Source organism: Phodopus roborovskii, unplaced genomic scaffold, assembly GCF_943737965.1.
Source record: "Phodopus roborovskii unplaced genomic scaffold, PHOROB, whole genome shotgun sequence".
NCBI classification, from domain to species: domain Eukaryota; kingdom Metazoa; phylum Chordata; class Mammalia; order Rodentia; family Cricetidae; genus Phodopus; species Phodopus roborovskii.
The window spans coordinates 17640587-17662704 of record NW_026125052.1 but is presented as its reverse complement, the minus strand read 5'-3'; the positions used below and the strand labels follow the sequence as shown (position 1 = coordinate 17662704).

The following is a 22118-nucleotide window of genomic DNA, read 5'->3' as shown; positions in this document are numbered from 1 at the left end:
AAACTTTGGAAAAAGGAAACTCTGCCAGCACCCACATAGTCCTCTCCTCCCCCTCTCCCCTCTTCTCTCCTCCCCTCCCCTTTCCTCTCCTCTCTTCCCATTTCCTCTTCTTTCCCTTCTCCTCATCCACAGGCTCCTCCTCTTCCTCTATCTCTCTCCCTATCCTGGCACTGTTGGTTAAACTCAGGGTATTGAACACACTAGGCATCTGCCCTCACACTGAGCCCAGCTTTCTTTACTTTTTGTTTGTTTGTTTATGGTTTTGGTTTTTCAAGACAGGGTTTCTCTGTGTAACAGCTCTGACTATCCTGGAACTAGCTCTGTAGACCAGGCTGGCCTCAAACTCACAGAGATCCACCTACCTCTTGAGTGCTGGATTATTTATTTTTAATCTTATAGAAATAGTGAAGCCGGGTGATGGTGGCACATGCCTTTAATTCCAGTACTAGGGAGGCAGCGGCAGGTGGATCTATGTGAATTCAAGGCCAGTGTGGTTTACAGAGCAAGTGCCAGGACAGGCTCCAAAGCTCCACAGAGAAACCCTGTGTCAAAAAATAAAACAAACAAACAAACAAACAAAAATAGTGACCTTTATTAAAAAAGAATTGGGGAGGGGGCTGGAGAGATGACTTAGCAGTTAAGAGTACTGGCTGTTCTTCCAGAGGACATGTGTTTCAATTCCCAGCCCCAATAACTGTCTGTAACTTCGATTCCAGGGAATCCGACACCTCACACAAACATACATGCAGGCCAAATACCAATGTGCATAAAGTAAAAGAAAGAAAGGAAGAAAGAGATGGGAATGGGCAGTACCCTGTGAAAAGGCAAACACTCAAAGTCCCTCTTTTGAGACAGAGTCTAATGTAACCTAGGCAGGTCTCAAACTCTCAGACGCACTATGTGGTTGAAGATGACCTCAAACTTCTGATCCTACCGTCTCTATGAGTTCTGGAATAACATGCTACCACTCCTGCTTTACACAGCGCCATGGACTGAACAAGGGCTCCTTGTATGCAGGTAAGCCCCTTCCTAAGAGCTACATCTCTAGCCATGTACTATTATTACTATTATTATTACTTGCCCAAGCTGGCCTTGAACTCCATAGCCTAGGCAGGCTGTGAACTTGTGACCCTCCTGTCTCTAGCTCCAGAAGAGCTGGGATTGCAAACCTGGCCCCTTCCCTCTATTTTCCTTCACAGCCATGGGTACCAATGATTACACTTTTATTTCGTTCATCTTCTTGAATGTCAGTCCCATGGGATGGAGACTAGCCTTGTTTATTGCTCAGCCCTCAGTCCACTTTGGAATAGTTCTAGCACATGTTATGTGCTCAGAAACCATTTCTTGCTGGGCAGTGGTGGCGAACACCTTCAGTCTCAGCATTCAGGAGGCAGAGGCAGGAGGATCTCTAAATTCTAGGCCAGCCTGGTGTGAGTTCCAGGACAGCCACTACTACACAGAGAAATCCTATTTCCCAAACCAAAACAAAACACCCCAATATTTCTGGCACATATGACTCAACAAACCTCATGGGATTCCTGAGGATAGCCTGACCTCTGCCCCCAACTCCAATCCCCTCAGCTGCCTTCTACTCCTCATCCCCTTTCCTAGCAGAAGACCTGTTTCCTCAGAAGGAATGGCATCAGGGGGACCGCAGGAGGCAACATCTGCTGTCCCCTCCCTGGTGTGACACCATCCTCCTCCAGTTGGGCGCAGCCAGCTGTCTTCTTCCCCTCTTCCTCCAGAGCATCCCTTTAAAGGTCTTGTTGAGAGAAGGGGAGGGAAGACAGGAATGTTGTTTTCCTAAGTCTTGGACTATTTTGAGGTATGTCCCTCCAAAATCATGCAAAATGCTCAGCTTAACGCTGTCCTCCAGGGAGCCAGGCACGACAGCTCATGTCTTTAATTCTAGTACCTGGGAAGTTGAAGTAGATTGATCTCTCTGGGTTCGAGGCCAGCCTGGTCTACACAGTGAGCTCCTAGCCAGTCAGGGCTATATAGTGAGACTGTCTCAAGAGAAAACGAAAGAGATACAAAACTGCCTACCAAGGACCAAGCATTTCTTCTCTGGTGCTCCTGACCCCCATCTCACTGCTCAGTGAGTCTCATGGTCCTCCCTGATGACCTCACACCTGCCACCCTACTGTCTACTCCCTGGCAGCCATCAGCTACCTTGCTGGTAGAGACGGACTCTTATCAAACTGCTTAGTCCCCACAAACATCCCCCGTCCCTCTTTCCTCAGACCCCAAGGCAGTAATGGCGGATATTGCTATCAGCCTCTTTATTAGGCAGTGGGACAGGGGATATGCCCACTGTGCTGGGGAGGGAAGAGCCCATGTAGTAATTTGAACCCATGGAGTTCCGAGCAGGGCCACTGGTCAGGAACAGGACGTGAAGCAGGCACCAGTGTCATCCATCACTCTCCCTCTTCATCTTCCTCCAGAGGAGGTCGATTCCGCTTGAAGAAGCCAGCCTGGGGAGGGGGGCACAGGACCTGGGGTCAGGCATGTAGATAGGGTATGCACCCCAGAGAATCAGTGAGGAAATCTGCTAGACCCAGCTGCCTCAGAACCCATGTACTGGAGCTGGAGAGATGGCTTGGGGGGTTAAGAGCACTGGCTACTCCTCCAGAGGACTGGGGTTCAATTCCCAGAACCCACATAACAGCTCATAACTGCACTGCATGTAACTCCAGTTCCAGGGGATCCAACACCCTCACATAGGCATGAATGCAGACAAAATATCAATGCACATTAAATTAAATCTTAAAAAAAAATAGCATGCAATAAAGTTGCATCCCCAGCATGAGAAGGGGGATTTTTTTTTAATTGGGAGATGTTTCCCCCATAAATTAAAAAAACACAACTACACTTTATTTATTTGTGTTTATGTGTTTGTTTGGAGATCAGAGGGTAACTTTCAAGAATTGGCTTTCTCCCTCTGCTATATGGGTCCCAGGGTTAGAACTCAGGTCATTAGCCTTGTGGGAAGCACTTTTATCCTCTGAGCCACCGCAACAGCCTCTGTGCACCGCAGCTGTCCTAGAACTTGCTGTGTAGTCTGCACTCTCAAACACTTATGATGTCATCTTTGTCTTTAATTTTTCTGCCTGTACATAGCTCACACCTATGTTCCCCAGCACACAGAAATGAGTGACCCCCTCTGGAGCCAGGGAGGGACAAGGTCTAGAGCCTTCAGCCTCCCATCTTGCTCAGGGGAAGGGTAGTGCTTAGTACTGTCATAGCTAGCTTCAGCTGTCACCTTGGCACAAACTTAAAGTCACTTTGGGAAGAGGAAACTAATTGAAAAATTACCCAGGTTAGCCGGGCCTGGTGACACATGCCTTTAAATTCAGCACTCTGGAGGCAGAGGCAGACGGATGGCTCATCTCTAAGTCTGAGGCTAGCCTGGTCTACAGAGCTAGTTCCAGAAAACCTAGGACTACACAAAGAAACCCTGAGTCAAAAGATTAAAAATTACCCAGGTCAAATTGGCCTGTAGCCTTGCCTTTGGAGCACTTTTTAAAAGTTTAATTATTTTTATTTTATGTATAAGGACATTTTGACTTTGCCTGCATGTGTGTCTGTGCACTTCGCACTGCCTGGCACTACAGAAACACGAGGAAGCTGTCAGATCCCTTGGAACTGGAGTTGCATAGGGTTGTGGTCACCATGTGGGTGCGGGAACCCAACTCTGGTCCCCTGGAAGAGCAGCCAATGCTCTTAGCCCACTCATCCTTCCAGCCAGCCCCCTGTGAGACATTTTCCTTATTGCTAATTGATGTAGGGGACCCAGCGGCTGTGGGTGGTGCCATCCCTGGGCAGGCAAGGAAGCTTGTAAGCAGCTGTCCTTCAAGGTCTCGACTTCAGTTCCTGCCTCTGCTTCTCTCGCTGACTTTAACGTGTACGATGAAATAAACCCTTTCCTCCCCAAGTTTCTTAGTCATGCTGTTTTTCATTGCAACAGAGACGGCTGGAGGTGAGCCCTGCCCATATCCGTCAGGAAGTCCTCATTCTGAGGGCAGGTCTGTTTCCTCAGTGGGGGAAGGGGTCTGAAGACCGGATGATTTCAGATGGGAGGGATCGGCACAAGTCCTCAGAAAAAGGATATTCTAATAGTGGCTATGTAGATGAAGACAGGTTCTGTATCCCTCATCTCCTGCCTTGAGACCCCCTGGGAACTCTGTGCTCCCCAGTCTCACCTTCCACATGGCCAAAACCAGCAGGGTGAGCAGCAGCAGACCGCTCAGCACTCCCACCAGCACCCACCAGAGAGGAATAGCCTTCTCCTCCAAGGCCCGAAGCAGCTGTGTCTGCACCTGAGGGCAAACCGAATGTCACTTCAGGGGGCCTGTGACCAGAGAGGAGGATGCCCAGCCAAGCCATCTCTTAGTAACCATACCTCAGTCCTACTGAGATCCCGCCCCTCAACCTCAGACGGACTTCGTCCTTCAATCCACGGAGGCCCCGCCCTTTAGCTCTAGAGAAGTCCCGCCCCACTCTGGCTTGGCACCGACAACTGGAGAACTAGGGTCCCTCACCAGAGCTTGTCCGCTAGGCAAGCTGAGCACCGGCACCGAGTAGGGCAGGGAGGAGACGTTGAACCAGGCGTGCGACTGCAGCACAAACTGCTCCTGCGGCCTCTGAAGGGGGCGGGGGTGACAGTCGATTACCGCAGCCACTCGAGGCCAGGAGGTGGCCGCAATCCAAGCCCGGGTATCCCAGTTTCTGAGTTCCGTCCAGGTTTTGCCCGGGCCCGCCCCAAGATAAAAGGCCTGTGTGAACCTGCTGAAGCCCAGAGCAAACTCCTGCCCCGCCCCCGCAGGCCCCTCCCACCCGCGCCCCACCCCACCTGGCGGAGGCTGGGCAGCCCTAGCATGGCCTGCACTGTGACCATGGCTCGCTGCCCGCGCGCCATCTCCCGCAGCTCACACTCCACCACCGTACAGGGCGCTGAGTCGTTGCAGCTCTGAAGGGGACGGGTTGTAAGTGCCCAGGCCCTCCTGCCAATCATCCATCCCCCATCAATCAAGGACCCAACACAGAGAGCCAGGAGGGTCAGCAAGCGCCGGTCTCTGGCCGAGCTTCAGATGGTTTCTCTACATTCTGTTTGCTCAACATTCCCAGGGATACTGGGACGAGGCTGAAGTCAGGGTCACCCATAGCCTGAAGTACTCGGGTGTTTTTGTGATACTGTTTTGGCTTTTTCTTTCTTTCTCTCTTCCTTCCTTCCTTCCTTCCTTCCTTCTTTCCTTCCTTCCTTCCTTCCTTCCTTCTTTTCTTTCCTTTTTTTAAACAGGGTTTCTCTGTGGAACAGCCCTGGAACTCGCTCTGAAGACTCGGCTGGCCTCCAACTCAAAGAGATATGCCTGCCTTTGCTGGGATTAAAGGCATGTGCCACCAGGCCAGACTTGCTTTGGCATTTCTTTAGAGGAAAACTTAAAAACAAACACCCACGTGTCCCCTAGCCCATTCTGCCAAGTGACAGTCCAGCGCCACACCCTCACCACTGCCCCCTGCTTCCCATCTCCTCTGGCTCCCCAGGGCCCTAGCTGGAGCCCGCTGAGCCTTCTCACCACCAGAACTGGGTCTTGCTGCGCTGGCTGCTTCGGTTCCTGCAGGAACACATGTCTGCGTTTGCGCTGGTGATGGACGGGGCGAATGGGGGAAGGGTTGGGAGTGGGCAGCCTCCAGTCCAGCTGGGGGGACAAGGGCACAGTGAGTTCGCTTCCAGGGTCTGCACCCACACCCTGCTCTGACTGTTGTATCTGTCTCCTCAGAGCTCCTTCCCTCGCCCAGATCCTCGCCTTGAGAGGCTTGGGGGTTGGCTGTGAGGAGCAAAGGAGACCCCCCTGGGGCTTCACGTCCAGGATGTAGAGCAGGTCCGAGGGTTGGGACTGACTGGGAAAGTGGATGATGAGTCGGAGGCCATTCACAGCACCAGGGCCATTGTTGTGGAGCTGTGGGGTGGGAGGGGTTGAGTGCTGGAGGTTCAGCCTGCAGGTTCTAGGACCTCGCTCACCCCAGTCTTACCCGGAGGCTCCTCCCTACCTCATAGGTGTGTTCCACCCTGGGGATCCAGCTGTCCATGCCATCCTGCTCCGGGTCACCTTCTTCTGCTGCCACCACCAGGGACGCAGGGAAGGAATTCCTGCAAGTGCCCAAGCCCCCAGAGTGTGGTGGATCCTCCCAGACCCCTCAAACTTTACCATTTTGTTTTGAGATGCTGGGGATGGGACCCAGGGTCTTCCACGTGCTAATCATACACCGTACCCATAAGCTACATAGCATCTCCTCTCCCTCCTCCTCCTCGTCCTCCCCCCCCACACCCCTTCTGCCATTTCCCCTTCCCACGGCTGGTCTCTCACCCTCGAAGCTCTACTGTGGCCTCAGCCCGGACTGCCACAGGCAACAGCAGAAGCTTACTGTTTGGATTCTGGCTGTTCTTGCTGGAGGAGAGAAGGCGAGAAGGACGGTGAGGGCACCGGCCTTCCTGAGTGGAGCGGATTCTGCACCAGGGTCAGGTAGAGAAAGGGTGCCCAGCTCATTACCTCCTGATCTGAAGCTGGAAGGACACATGCTGCCCTGCTTCTTCCAAGTTCTCCACACTCACCAGCATTCTGATTCCGATCTGGAAGGGGGAAACCGAAGTCACTGCTCCGCTGTCCACTCTGGGCCCAGTCCTTCCACTCCAGAGTCCTCACACCCCCGGGAGCCTCGCCACTCTAGGATGTAGCTAGAGTTGGGAGACCTCCTGACTCCTACCTGAGACCTCCCACACACCTGGCTGCCACTAGGCCCACATCATGGAGGTCTTACCCTGGTGTCCTTCTTCATGGGGTTGCCCAGCTCACACAGTGTCACCCTGGTCTCGTTCTCTTTCTTCTGAGTACAGATGAGCCTCTCAAAGCCCTGAGGAGAGTTCCAGACAGATGGAGAAGAGCAGGGTATGTGTTGTGTGTGTGTGGGCCTGACATGTCTGCTATAAATTACATCAACAGAATAAAGCCGGGCTAGGGGCCTTTAATCTCAGCAGTCAGGAGGCAGAGGCAGGTGGATCTCTTGAGTTCAAGGACAGCCTGGTCTACAGAGCAAGTTCCTGGACAGCCAGAACTACACAGAGAAGCCTGCCTTAAAACAAATTAAACCAAACAAAAATGTGTTCAGGGCTGTCAAGATGGCTCAGTTGGTTAAAGGGGCTTGCCACCAAACTCTGGAACTCACATGGTAGAAGACAGCTGACTCCCATGGGTGACCACCTCCACATGCTCACTGTGGTGAAAGTGTTCACACGCGCACACACACAGACACTGAATGTAATGTGTGTGTGTGCATAATACATGTGTATACACACACACACTTATATATATTATATAACTGTGTGTGGTGGTTTATGCCTATAATTTGATAATTGTGAGGCTGAGGCAGAAGTTTCAACAGTTCAAGGCTGTCCTGGACCAGGTAGTGAGCTCCAGGCCAGTCTGGGCTTCAGCGTGAGACTTGTTCTCAGAAGATAAAAAACTGCTGGGGGGCAGCTCAGTTGGTAAAGTACCTGCTGTGTAAGTATGGAATCCTGAGTCTGATCCCCAAGGCCCACAGAAAAAGCAGGGTATGCGGGCACATGCTTTGTAATCTCAGCACCAGGGAAGAGGAGAAAGGAGGTTCCCTGGGGCTCATGACCAGCCAGTCTGGCTGAATCGGTAAACTTCAGGTTCAGACCGCCATAAACTTGTCTCAAAAAAGCAAGTAAACAAGCAAAAACAAGATGAATGACACTTGAAGAATGACACACAAGGCTGACCTTTGGCTTCCACTGGCACACACATCATGTATACTATTTATTTATTTCTCTGTGTAATAGTCCTGGCTATCCTGAAACTCACTTTGTAGACCAGGCTGGCCTCGAACTCAACGAGGTCCTCCTTCCTCTGCCTCCCAAATGCTGGGATTAAAGGCGTGCAACATCACTGACTGACCATCATGCACACTCTTGCACACTTGTACACATATGCACACACAAACACTGAATTTAACTTAATTCTAAAAACTTCTCTGTAAGTGCCTGGCAACATTAGGGGAAAAGACTAAGCCAGCAAACTGTGTGTGAGTGTGTGTGAGTGTGTGTGTGAATGTGGAAACCAGAGGTTAATATTGGTATCTTTCCCCAATAGCTATGTTTATTTATTTATTGAAGTAGGGTCTCATGGATGTGGCTAGCCCACCTGGCCAATAAGCTTAGGGTCATACCCACCATCAAAAACCCAGCATTAGGGCTCCAGGCTCCCACTGCCATGCCTGGCTTTCCCCAGGGGAAGTCAAACCCAGGTTCTCTACTTTACCAAAAGCCATCACCCCAGCTCCCCAATTAACTGGCTTCCTGAGCCTTGTGGTGGCTTTGTAACAGGGTCCTTCAAATGTGTACCATTCACCAGCATGTCTCCTATGTACATCACACCTAGACGCATTACATCCACAGGCTGAAAATTTCATACATCTTTATAGTAAGGCATAAGGGCAGCAAAGCTTTGGGTGTGAGGCCAGAGTCCAGGCTCTCACACTGGCTGCCTGCTGCCTATGCCCTGGGGTGGCGCCTCACCTCCACATTGCTGACAGCCCGCATGTAATGGGCTCCTAGAGGCAAGTGCACAGCCAGCTCTGCCTCATAGGCTCCCTCACCCTCATTGGCTGCATCAATCTTCAGCTCCAACATGTTGTCAGCACCAATTAGAAGCGGGGTGTCCCCCCTGTGTGTGAAGGGGTGTGTGGTTTAGGGCTAGAGGCCAGGAGGAGAGGGGACTCAGGTAAGGAGTGGGTCTCCTGGGGCACGGAGGGTCAGGGTGGGCAGAGTGGGGGACCCTCACACAGTAGCTGTGAGCTGGAGCTGCGGTACACACAGGTCATCTTCCCCACAGTCCAGGATGATCCGGGTCTGGGGACACAATAGGATGTGTGGGTAAGCTGAGGGCTTGTGAGGTTTAGGGGTCACCTCAGAGCTCAGAGAACAACAGTGGCTCCAGGGGTCCCTTCAGTAGGGGGTGGAGTGTGTGCACAGGGTGGGATGATGCCGAAATTCTGGTAGTAGCAGGGTTTCTGAGTCTACAACAATGTTTGGGGGACACTGAGATTTGGAGAGTTTCATCAGGGTTTGGGGGTCACTTCAAGGTTTCGTGGTTATAACTAATCCCTGATCTTAATACCCCCTTCTTGCTAGTCCCACCGTCCCCTACCTGCTCCTGGACATGGGTTTCTCCATGCAACACCACAGCGGGGTCTACTCCAGTCTCTTCTGGGGGCAGCGACACGTTGAGGCTTAGCACAATAGGGCTCAGCTTGTCCCGGAAGTCTGCCTCATCCTAGCAGATGGCAAGAGTCTGGCTATCCCGTTGCTGTTCCCACACCCTTTGCTGGAACCCAAGGGCTGTTTAAGCTGCCTGCGGAGAGAACCCTGCACACCCAGCTCCACCCGTTCTATCCTGAGCATACTCGAAGGAAGGCCAAGATGGTGTGGCAGGTAGTTCTGTTTTTTCCACCCAGGACCAGGCTCAGGGTGAGGCTCGACTGTTGAGAGTCCAGTAGGAGCACTCGGCGGCCCTGACGGGGCTTCTGCAGGTCCAGCTGCAGCTCTGCCTTTAGATCTGCAGACCGAGCAAGCAGGAAAGATTCCGGTCTCCCTCTAGTGGGGAAAGCCAGATCTCACTTCCTTCAACCCCTCCCTCCAGGCCACTCACGAAGCTTCTGAGGAATGTTGTGCCCCGTGGCTCCCACACACATCTGGATGTTGAAGCTGCAAAGATGAGAGCAGGCTTGGGGGTTGGGACCTCTCTAAAGTCCCAACCCCTGCTAAGTCTGTGACCTCCACCTCCTCACCAGCTGACTGGTGTCTGGCTCTGTTCCAGGACACAGTTCTTCAGGGTGGGATTCAGGGAGTCTTGAACCAGCAGGTGGACAGTGGCCATCACCACAGGCTGAGCTCTGATGGGGTCAGAAGAGGCTCAGCACTTTGTCCCTCCTGACCCAGTCTCCTGGCTAGTCCCTTCCCCGCTAGCCAGTACTCACCTGTACACAGCCACTTTGCTAGCCCCGTAAGCTCCCACTATCAGGTCTATAGGCATAGAGAGAAGGGTCAAAAGTAGCCATTAGAGAAGGCATAGAGCGAGTCTTTATCTTCCAAAACATTCTCCACACCATCAGTCCCCTAGAGGTTCTTCCCCCAAACCCCAGCATCCCAGTCACTCAGACAAGTTAGAGCCCACAGCTGTCCTTCTCTTCACATTTCCAGCAAGCGCTCCAAGGCCTGTCTTGACTGGCTGGATGCAATCCACAGGCACCTGGGTATCCATTGTCATCGATGTCTACAACACCACGAAGGGAGAAGCCAAAGCCAGAGCCTCTGGGGAAGGGGCTGTCCAGGACTTGGGAGGGGCGTGGAGTCAGTCCCTCACTCTGACCCAGGAACACCAGCACTTGGCCCCGACCACTGGGACCCCCATAGGGGGCAGCCACAGCAACATCTGGAAAGAGAGACAGAGTGTGGCTATTTGTGATTGAGTCTTCCCCAGGGGATGCTGACAATCTCCCCTGAGTCTTCTCTAGGGAGGCCCTGGGAGAGCAGTAGAAGGGTGCAGGAGAGAGATCAGTCAAGTATTAGCAACTGGTATAAACGCTCCAACAGTCCTTGATGCCCACCAAGGGAAACATACCGGCGAGATCCCATTCACTCCTGACAATTGGGTGTTGCTCTGTTCACTGTCATTGATGTTAATTGTTTGCTTTTTGGTTTGGTTTGGTTTTCCTGAGATAGGGTTTTCTCTTTGTAACCCTGGTTATTCTGGAACTTGCTATAATGACCATGCTGACCTCAAACCACAGAGATCTGCCTACCTCTGCCTCCCTGTGTTGGGATTAAAGTTGTTCGTGGTATGTCACAAACTGGCCTCTGCTTATCTCTGTAGCTGAGGGTGACTCTGAACGTCTAGTCCTCCTGCCTCTACCTCCCTTGTGCTAGAAGGACTGGTACTGTGGCCTCCACCACACCTGGCTTATGCTGCACTGAGGCTTTGGGCATGGTAGGTGAGCTCTGTATTAGCTCAGCTACAACCCTTCCCTTAATTCCCATTTTAGAAGAAGATTAAATAACCGAGTCCAGACTGGGACAGCAAACTTCTTAGTATGCATGAGGTTCTAGATTCAATTCCAGTAATGGAAGAAAAAAAAGTAGGCCTGGTGTGCTGGTGCACACCTTTAATATCAGTATTCATGAGGCAGAGGTAGGCATATCTCTGTGAGTTCAAGGCCAGCTTTATATACATACTGAGTTCCACGCCAGCTAGGGCTACATAGTGAGACCCCCCCATCTCAAAAGACAAAACAAACTGAAAAACAAATGAAAACTAACTGAACCCTATTTCCCAGATGTTAGCTCTGTTTCAGCTTCGTCATGCCAACAAACTCACAGCTGCATCATAGGTTGATCAGCACCGATGTCTTGAGAGTGTATCTCTCAGTAGCCTCATTATTTTATGTTCTTCTCATATATGACTAGTGTAGATCCAATGCCTGTGTGCTCTATGTGTTCTAACCATTTTCCATTTATCTTCTGAGTTTGTTTACAGTAGGTCTTTGTGATTTTCTTGATCACCATAATCATAATTCCAACAAAAATCTTTAATCCCAGCCTTCAGGACACAGAGGCAGGTGGATCTCTGGGAGTTCCAGGCCAGGCAGGGCTACACAGTGAGACCCTGTCTCAGAAACAAAAATAAATCAGAGGCCCCTGACCACAATGGTGTCCTTGAGTCCTTGGTCTAGTATCTGACCTGGTCTTGGTCTTCATGGATTTACCGACCTTTGATTCTTGCCCCATGGCCAGTATCAGGTCAGCCTGGCCAGTCTCTATCTGGAGTTAATTCAGCTCAGGGTTCCAGGAGACACAGAGCAGACAGGCACTGTGGCGTCCTAATCACCAGCCTTCTTTGGGACCCTTGGGGCCTCCCAACCATCTTGTGGATTTCCTCACACTTGTTTCTAACTTCCTCCAGACTTCCAAGCTGGAGTCTGTTTCCTTTGGTAAGAGTAAGGGACCCTATTGCTCACTCTGTTCCTGCTTCCTCTATGACCTTTGAATCAGCATCTCCTGACCTTGGATGGAGTGTGTGCATCCCCAGGCATCTCAGGGACCCTCATCTGGCTGACCCTCTCCAGTTCTGCACATGACCTGTTTCCCTTTGCATTCATTACACTCCCCATCCTCCCAAATTAACATGCCCATCCTCATCCCATGATGGCTGTCCTTTTCCTTTCACAGTCAATTGGTGAGAGAGCTGTCTGTCTTGCCTGCTGAGTCCTGCACCCTGGCCAGGGATCTTCTGGTCCCTAAGGTGCCCTTCGCTGGTTTCGTTGGTTTTGTTGTTGTTGTTTCGGGACAGGATTTCTCTGTAGTTTTGGAACCTGTCCTGGAACTCACTCTTTAGATCAGGCTGGCCTCAAACTCAGAGAGCCACCCGTCCCTGCCTCCCAAGTGCCGAGTGCTGGGATTAAAGGTGTGTGCCACCACTGCCCTGCTAATTGGTAGGTTTTTTGACAGCCGGTTTTATGTATCCCAAGCTGCTCTCCAGCCTCTTAGGTAGCAGAGAGTGACCTTGGGCTTCTGTCCCTCCTGCCTCTACTTCCTAGGTGCCAGGGTTACTGGTGTGCACCACCATACTGGCCTGGGGTGGTCCTTGTCACTGCCACCAGTGAGCTCATCCTTGCTAAAGGCCATGATGTTTCCCAGTCCCATCTAACTGTTCCTTTCAGGAGTGAGGGTGCCACCTGGCCCATTCCTTCCTCCTGTTCCTAGAGTTTTGGGCCACCAATCTAGTTTCTCTGCCACCAGTCTGAACACTGTTTCCCACAGTCACTCTCTGTGTGGTCCCTAAATGCTCTTGTTTCCCAGGGTTCTCCACTTGCCTCACGGGCTCTGGATCCCATCCACTCTCCCCTGTTCTCTATCACCCCCAGCTTTCTCTGGCGGAATGTGCAAAGTCAATCATGGCAGTCCTCAGTTCTCACCATATTTCCACCTAATGCTCCCAAGCCCTTCAAACCCATCTAACCCGGAACTGAACTACAGACTTCCTTGCTTCCCACTTAACTCAACTCCCATCTCTTCTTGACTCCATATTCCATTTCCCATCCAAGGCCTAAATATCTGTAAAGTCATGGAATCTCTAACTCCAGTCTCCAAACCTGCATATAGGGGTCATCATACTGGGATTGAGACAAATTGTCCTAATCGGATTCCTTGATCTCTGGTACCCACTTTCCAGCCAGCGGGCCACCATCCCCATACTGGGACTCCACTACATCTGCCCTGAGCCCATCCTTTTATTAGGGCTATTAGTCCTCTGAAGGTCAAACACAGCAGCTCTTCTACTCACCATTATAGCCATCCCGGTTGAGGTCACCCAAGGGTGCAATGGCAGATCCAAATCTCCCATAGAGCTGAGTGCCGGTCAGCAGGAGAGTGGGCGTGCCCAGAATATGGGGACCCTGAGATTGCAGAAACAAGTACACACGGCCCACCTCGGCAAGCTTTCGGTCTGCCCTGTGCTCCATATACAACGGAGCCCCCACCAGTAGGTCATCCCTCCTGTGGACCAGATGGGAAAGGTTAGGTACAGCTCAGCTAGGAAGATACCAGGAATGAGGGCAGTTCTGGACCACCCTTGGGACAAGATGAGGGTAACCCCTGCTGCTGGCAGTTGGGTCCTCAACCAGGTAAGGGTAGGGCATTCCTCCTTCTTACCCGTCCCCATTGACATCAGTGACTGCCACTGAGTGCCCGAAATACGAAGCCATCTACAAGATGAAGAACATTTTAGTCTGAGCTTCTGTACTCAGCATCCTCTGTTAGACATCATCCTCACCTCCTGAGAACTATCGTGAGGGTGTGTGTCTTAACGCCTTGATTTGGGTCACTCCCGTGGGGTCACAGCCCTCACCTGCTCTCCATGCAGCTGGTGCAGCTTCTGGTAGTAGGAGTCCAAAATTTCCACCTGCATGGAGGAACACACCCAAGTATGGCATTCATGTTCCTTCTGCTGCTTCCCACTCTCACTGGGAAAGGGCAGGGCATTGTCTAATGTGGGGGAGTAAACAAGAGGACCAGGGTAAGGTGGATGAGTGGGAGAGTGGGCACTTACCGCTCCCAAGGTCCAGCTCCAAGTGGGGGCACCGACGACGTACTCTGTGAAAAGCCAGGCTCGGCAAATCAGATCCTCAGTACCCACTTATTCCATCCTCACATCGGGATCCCCTCCCAGGGGAAATTGTGCAGAGGTGCTCCTGCTCCAGGGATCCCCACCCGCCCCTAATTGCATTCCTTACCTGTAGTGCTCAGATCCCCATCGAATTCGCCCACGGCCAACGAGTACCCTGAAAACACAGGGCAGTTTAGCGGTTATGGCAGCCAGGAAGACCGCGGTCAGGAAAGGAGGATCATGAGAAGCGAGGTTATCAGCACGAACTGCATGATGCAGGTGCGAATACAGAGGCGTGCCCAAGTTCTCACTTGAGTCCAAGGAGAGAAGGGTGAGCCTGTTTGGATGGGAGTTGGATAAGCGTGGTGTAAGAGGCGGGAACAGGGGGCGGGTGCCTTTGTGCCAGGGTTGACAAGCTAAGGTTGGCATAAAGGCACGAACAGGGGCCTGGAAAAGAGTCTGGGAAGCCTGGACAGGAGATGCCGAGGTTACCCTGGTAGCTGTCGAAGTACAATGGGTTGCTGGAGTCGAAGGTGAAGCGCTGGTTGGGAACGTGCCACAAAAGGGTACCCGGGCGGTAACTAGAGATGATACTCGAAATGGGAACCCGAGCCAGGAGACCTAGGAAGGGCACAAGGACAGGAGGTGTGGGGCACCAAATGCCTGGGTCTCCCCAAACCACGGAGATGGGAGTGAACTGGAATACTGGGCACACGTACCTAAATAGAAGTAGCCGCCAGGGGCCCCAAGCACTAGCTCTCCAGCCTGAAAGGGAAGTCCGGGTCGTGAGAGGGTCCTTCCTCTATTCTGGGAACAACCCTAAACCACTTTGCCTGCATATTTTTTATTTGTTTTTAGAGACAGGCTTTCTCTGTGTAGCCCCGGCCGTCCTGGAACTTGCTCTGTAGACCAGGCTGGCCTCAAACTCAAGAGATCCGCCTGCTTCTGCCTCCTGAGTGCTGGGACTAAAGGCACGCGCCAACATCGCATCATTCTCATTCCCCACCACCCCATGTCCTTTTAAGAGGAGTTTCACTTTGTAGCTCAGGCTGGCCTCAAACCTGCTATGCATCCTAGGCTGACATCAAAGTCGCGAACCCCTGGCTCAAGCTCCAGGCAGAGCTACTCTTGCCTGCGACTTGCCTGGGTCACCGCAGAGCTGAAGCCGGCCTCACAGTGTCGCTTGTCTCGGTCTACAAGAGGCAAATGGGGGTCATCCAAGCGGCGGCGCCGGGTGTTCCCGCTTTAGCCAGGAGTCCCGCGTGGGCAAGCAAAATTATGCGGGGTGGGGAAGCCACGGAGGCGGGACTCCCCAGGGGGCGTGGTGCAGCGTAGCAGAGGGGCGGGGCTGTCAGGGCGCGAGGTAGGTAGCGGGGCGGGGTTTGCAGTACCAGAGGGCGGAGCCTAAGGCGGAGCGGCGCTTACTGAAGTTTTTTGAGTAAACCGAGCTCATGGTGTTTTCGCGACAAGGCGAGTACTCCGCGCGACCGCCGCTTTGGAGCTGAGCCACGAAGCAGCCACCTACCGGAGTCTTCTCTGCCTCATCGTTCTTTTCTAGGGCATTCCAGTGCTGCCAGGGGGCGCAGGCCTAGAGCAGAGACACAGGAGAATGGGGAAGGGCGCGATATTCCGACTTTCCCTACCGTGCAGTGACACGGACTTGCTCCCTGTGACCTGTCCACAGTGCCCACCACAACGACGTCATTCCAGGTGACGACCGACGCCCCAAGTCCTTGCCCGGTCTTGAAGGTTTGGAAAGTCTGGAAGCCTACGTGTCGGGTCTCGTCCCCTACAGGGCACAAGAAAGGGAGGAGCTCTGGAGCCCCGCCATCCACTTCCACCTGGCTCCCCCTTTCCAATCCATGCCGGAGACTCACTTAGATCGAAGACCAACGAGGTGCACTTGCCGCCATTGGCCTTCCAGGGGCACAGGTACACGCCGCCAGTCTCCTCCTGACTTGCGCTAAGGGCCCTGGGGGCGCCCACCACGATGGACACACTGCATAAGAAAGCTGAGTGAGCACAGCCCAGGGCCTTTCTATCCTGCCTAATGCCCATCACCCCAGCAGTACCTGGAAGGAGGTTTGGCATAGAAGACACTGGACCATTTTTCCTCACAAATACCCCATTAAGGCCAACCTCTTCTATTTTAGGGGCAGCTGACACTGGACTCCTAGGAAATTCACCTGAGACTAAACCAGTTGGTTTGGCTTGGACAGGAAGGGTTTAACAGTCCTCACTGAAAACGTCTGCTATTCTTCATACACGGATGTGCCCTCACTTCCTCCCAATAAGAACCAGACAAACCTTCTGCCTTGTCAAGCTTAATAGATGGCTTAGCGAGAACCGTTTGGAATGGTGAGGGATGTGTCGAGCTCAAGTGGGGATGTGTGATGCTGACAGAGTTGAGGGTCCTAGCAGACCGAAGTTTAAATCAGTTCTGCCACATGTAAAGTAGGGGTGACATCGAGCAATTGTGCTGTTGGAAGAGTAAATGCAATAAATGTATGAGAGGCATTTAGTATGCCCTCAGCCACATGCCTTTGTAAGAGTGTGTGTGTGTGAATAAACACACAGGATGCTTATTAAATTGTGCCCACGGGACCAGTGCTTGTGGGAACAGCAGCAGACTGAGGAAGGGAGGAAGGAGTTAAACTGTGTTTCAGGCCCTGTGTGTTAACACTCAAGAGCTAGGAAGACAGGAGATTTTTGTTAGTTTATTTTTTCATTTTATATATCAATTCCAGTTCTCCCTCCTTCCCCTCACCTTACCCTCACCCCCCCCCCCAATGAGGAGTCAATGAAATCTGTCCCATCAACACCATGAAGCCTGACCAACTGCCCCCTCCCATGTCTCGGTTGAGCAAGGAGGTATCTCTCCATAGGAAATGGGCTCCAGAATCCAGTTCATGCACTAGGGATAGATCCTGGACCTACTGCCAGCGGCCTCAGAAATCGCCCAATCCACTCACTGCTGCCTGCATTCAAGGGGTCTATTTTGGTTCTATGCAGATTCTGCAGCTGTCTGTCAGTCCGGAGTCAGTGAGCACCCAGTAGCTCTGGGCACTTGTTTCTATGGCTTTCCCCATTATGATCTTGACCCCTTTGTGCATATTCCTTCTCTTCAACTGGACTCTGGTTTTGTTTTTTGAGACAGGGTTTCTCTATGTAGCTCAGGCTGTCTTGGAACTCATTATGTAGACCAGGTTGGCCTCAAACTCATAGGGCTCTGCCTGCCTCTGCCTTCCATTAAAGGGGAATAAAAGCATGGGCCACCACACCCAGCTCAGAGGTTTTTATTTATTTGACAGTCCTGTTATGTGGCCCTGGCTATTTAACTTGTGGTAACCATACTGCCTCAGCCTCCCGAGTGCTGGGTTTACAAGCATGCGCCACCATACTCAGTTACAGAACATCAAAGCTGAGACAACCCCAGGTCCCTCCTGCTCCATGGACAGTCTCTGGATGCAAGCCATCTTGGGAAGGAGACCTGGCCTTTGATGAAATGGCTCTTTTAGGCAGAGGAAATGATTCCTTACACTTGTCCTTGAGAACAGTCGTTACTGTTCCCCAGGCCTGGGCATTCCAGTGTCCATCACAATAAGTCACCCAGGATAAACACAGCTATGAAGATGACCCAGGAATCTTAGCAGTTTGATCTCAAAACCTGCTCAGTGCTGACTGTTAGTAATCCATTACTTCTTTTCAAATATCTATAAGGAGATGAGGTTGAAAATGGAGAAAAGCAAGGTGAAGTGGTTGGGTACTTGTACCTTTGCCAGTCAATTTCAGGTGAGTGACTGAAGGTAAAGTGACTCATATCACTGGCCCTCGGGGACAAAGACGATACCAACCTTAACCTTTTTTGTTCAACGATCACTTCCCATTGGTAACCCTCCCTGGCACCCTCACTGGAACCTGCCTCTCCCCATCATTCCTGACAGGAGTTCCCCCAAACAGACACTAGACTCCACCTTGCTCAACTAGAGAAAGAGACGCAATGAAAGGAGGCAGTCTCTCTCAACACCCATATCTCCCCTGGCGCTCACCTCCCGTGGTTGTCCTTGTGAAAGTCCACTGAAAATCCAAAGTGGCTGCCATTGGGACCTGCATAGATGGTGAACTTCACAGGGTCCAGGTTCAAGGCCCAGGCTGGAGGAGCAGCACCAGGTCCCAAGAACAGCGGCGTCCACTGCAGCAACCACAGGACGTGCCATGTCCATGAAACTTTAGCCATCCTCCCTCTCCCTAAACCTCCTAAACAGGAATGGGCCAGCACTTTCCTCTTCCCTAAAGTTCCCACCACAGCAAGTTTCAGTTTATCAAACTGGAACTCAAAGTAACTGCGGAGCAGCAGGCATGGCAGAAGGCAATAGCCCCTAGATCACATGGTCTGTAGGACCACCCGGAAGTGGGAGGTGCCACCCTGAGGATGGAGGCTTATGGATGAAAGCCATGGCTCATCCCTTTTTTCCCCCAGGAAAGCCGCCAAGACCTGTTTTTTTCTGCTTCTTGGCTGCATTCCTTGAACTATCTCTCTCTCTCCTTCTCTCCCTCTCTCTCCCCCCTCTCCCTCCCTCTCTCCCCCCTCTCTCTCCCCCTCCCTGTCTCCCTGTCTCCCTGTCTCCCTCTTTCTCTCTCCCTGGCTGTCCTGGAGCTCACTCACTCTGTGGACCAGGCTGGCTCAGAATTCAGAGATCCACCTGCTTCTTCCTCCTGAATACTGGAATTAAAGCTTTGTACCACAACCACTGGGTTTCAAAAGCCCTTTTCATCTCCACTGTCAACTGCGCTAGTCCAACCACTGTTCCTCTCTGCCTGAGAGTGTAAATTGGCCTGATCTACTTCACCATGGCCCATGGTGGAGCAGCTCTTCCCTGCCCCGTTTAGATGACTGTCCTCTTGAACACCATGACTTGGCCAGAGGTGGAGGAAGGAGGAAGGAAACTGCTCTTCCCTGATAAGACCTGAGGCTGCCATCGTTCTGAGTATGGCATTTATCCACTTCCTCCTCCTGGAACCTTAGGACAGCCTCAGCCAGCAGTACTGGCCCGTGAGATCCCTTGTTTCTCCATCTTGAACCAAGTCTTAGAGTGGCTACACTGGTGCCTTCAGTACTGGGGGAAGGGTGGTGAATGGATCTTGGCCTAACTAGGGAGGAGATGGGACTAAAATGACATCATTCCAGGGTGTACTGTTCACAGTCCCTGGAATCAAGCACTTCCTGTTCAAGTGGACAGCTTCACTGTTTCTTGGGTGACCTTGGGTGCATCTAACTATAAACACCGATTTTAAGCCAGGTGGTGGTGACCCACACCTTTAGTCCCAACACTCAGGAGGTAGAGGTAGACAGATCTCTGTAAGTTTGAGGCCAGCCTGGTCTGCTGGGCAAGTTCCAGGACAACCAGGACTGTTTACACAGAGAAACCCTGTCTTGAAAAATCAGACAAGCAAAGAAAAAAAAAAAAAAAAAAAAAAAAAAAAAAAAAAAAAAAAGAATCGATTCTGGACGGAGTCCTCAGGTTGGCTCCTTGCCATACACACATGGGTATAGTACCTGATGAGCCTGATGACATTTTTTACTGGACTGAGTATCCGAATCCTGTGAGAGCAAGGGTCCTTCCTGCTGTCCCAGGCCTGAGCTTAAGTCTTCCTAAAGGATGGAAGAAGCAAACAGTGACAAAGTGGAAAGGCTCAAATTCTGAGAAGATAGGTCCTTTTCTGTGGACAAGGGAGGCAGAACAGCGCCATACCATCGGGCTTGTATGCCTGTGACCCCAAAGCAAAGGGATAAAGGAACAGCCTCACCTTCCTTTAGTCTGTAGTTGCTCTTTCTGCAGTGCATGGAGTAGCATGTAAGACAAATGCTGTGTTACTGAGCCATGCACCCCAGGCTTGATCTTTGTCTCTGATTAAATCAAACACTGCCTGATCTCGGCCACCCTACGTCACTCTGAAGTCCTTTCAACTACTCCTTTCCTCTCATACTTCATCACCTCAGCAAAATCTTATTCTCCACTAAACTTAAAGCTCCTTGGATTTTATTCAGTGCGTTCTTCACTGGCCTGTCCTCAGTCTCAAATGTATGGTAGCTGTGCAAAGGAGATATCAGGATGAACACTTAACATGGCCGCTCTGATCCTCTGTCTTCAACTGAATGGTTCCTGCATTGCTGGCACATTCTGTGTAGCCCAGCATTAACTCACATCACATTCCAGTTGTTTTAATTTTTTTTTTTAAAGAAGTTTTCTTTGTGTACCCTGGCTGTCCTGGAACTCACTCTATAGAGCAGATTTGCCTCGAACTCAGAGAGATCTGCCTGCCTCTGCCTCCTGAGTGCTAGGATTAAAGAAGGCATGTACCTGGGGTTTTTTGTTTGTTTGTTTTGGCTTCAGACATTTTAATCACAGTTTAAAATCTATTTTGTGTATGTGTGTGGGCATGTGTGCTGAAGTATGAGTATGAATGTAGTAGGACTACTCTTCAAAACTGGTTTTCTTCTACCATGTGGGTCTCAGAAATTGAACTCAGCAGGTTTGGCAGTTAAGTTCCATTGCTCATTGAGCCTTCTTACTGGGCTTATTCCCCACCCCCAACATCCCTTTTTTGGCCTCTTTTAAAATCAGGGTCTCATTTAGCCCAGAATGGGCTTAAATTTCTGATATTCTGCCTCCATCTCTGGAGTGCTGATAGGACAGGATGCCATCAGTAACCCTAGTTTATGCACTAGAACAGGTTCTGTTTTTCAAGATAGGATTTCTCTGTGTAGCCCTATCTTAGAACTCACTATGTAGACTAGGTTAATTCAACTCAAGAGATCTGCCAGCCTCTGCTTCCCAAGTACTGGGATTAAGAACGCGTACCACCATGACATTTGTTGTTGTTAAGCATGCTATTTGTGTGTGTGTGTGTGCTTAACTACATCATGTGCGTACAAATGTCCATGAAGACAAGAAGGTGTTGGATCGCCTGGAATTGGAGTTATAAGCAGTTGTGATTCTTCATACATGGAGAATCCTAAAGATTTTATTTTGGTTTTGAGACAGCATTTCCCCCCACCCCCACCCCCCTGAGACAGGGTTTCTCTGTGGCTTTGGAGGCTGTCCTGGAACTAGCTCTTGTAGACCAGGCTGGTATCAAACTCACAGAGATCCACCTGCCTCTGCCTTCTGAGTGCTGGGATTAAAGGTGTGCGCCACCAACGCCAGGCTGAGACAGCTTCTTGATATGGAATTTTGGTCTGCAATTCAAGAGATCTGCCTGGCTTTTATCTCCTGAGTGCTGGGATTAAAGGCATGAGTCAACATGTCCAGCTGTCTATAAAGATATCAAGCATCAGGAAATAAGAGCTTAAATAATCAGTTTTAGCAAGGTAGTTCAAATAGGGGCAGAGGCAATTGCTTTCAGGCTTGATGATGTTCCATCTTCAGATTTTACATTACTCCTCTGACCTCCACATGTTGCTAGCATTCAAACACAAAATAAAATCAATTATAAAGAGGTTGCGCTGTCTACTCCTTTGTCAGTTTTACACAGGCTAAAATCATCTAAGAGGAGGGGATCTCATTAAGAAAATGCCTTCAAGCCAGGTGGTGGTGCACTGGCAACACAGATCTCTGCATTTGAGGCCAGTCTGGACTACAGAGCCAAATCCAGAACAGCTGGGGCTACATAGAGAAACCTTGTCTCAAAAACCAAACAAATCAAACCAGCCAACCAACCAACCAAAAAAAAAAACAAAAAACAAAAAAAAAAAAAAAAAAAAAAAAAAAAACAAACAAAAAAAAAAAACTGTAGGTTTTCTTAATTAGGGGTTGATGAGGGAGGGCCCAGCCCAGCCCATTGTGGGTGGTACCATCCCTAGGCTGCAGGCAAAGC

General features: G+C 51.0%; 1 protein-coding gene across 1 annotated transcript; it reads right to left on the bottom strand.

Annotated features, from left to right (window-relative positions):
* Positions 1-2273: 2273 nt before the first annotated feature.
* Positions 2274-18533, bottom strand: Itga2b (integrin subunit alpha 2b). The gene is made up of 30 exons (XM_051178025.1): positions 18290-18533; positions 16118-16239; positions 15932-16029; positions 15666-15828; positions 15384-15433; positions 14960-15005; positions 14733-14861; positions 14368-14415; positions 14184-14227; positions 13983-14036; positions 13787-13839; positions 13419-13630; positions 10329-10511; positions 10057-10102; positions 9868-9972; positions 9729-9784; positions 9484-9635; positions 9228-9353; positions 8862-8929; positions 8597-8744; positions 6820-6912; positions 6552-6631; positions 6369-6449; positions 6052-6151; positions 5808-5960; positions 5577-5699; positions 4853-4969; positions 4542-4643; positions 4203-4319; positions 2274-2474 (listed from the first exon to the last, which is right to left on the bottom strand). Exons 1-30 carry the CDS (start codon positions 18475-18477, stop codon positions 2418-2420), a joined length of 3114 nt encoding a protein of 1037 aa, XP_051033982.1. The 5' UTR covers positions 18478-18533; the 3' UTR covers positions 2274-2417.
* Between the last annotated feature and the right edge of the window lie 3585 nt (positions 18534-22118).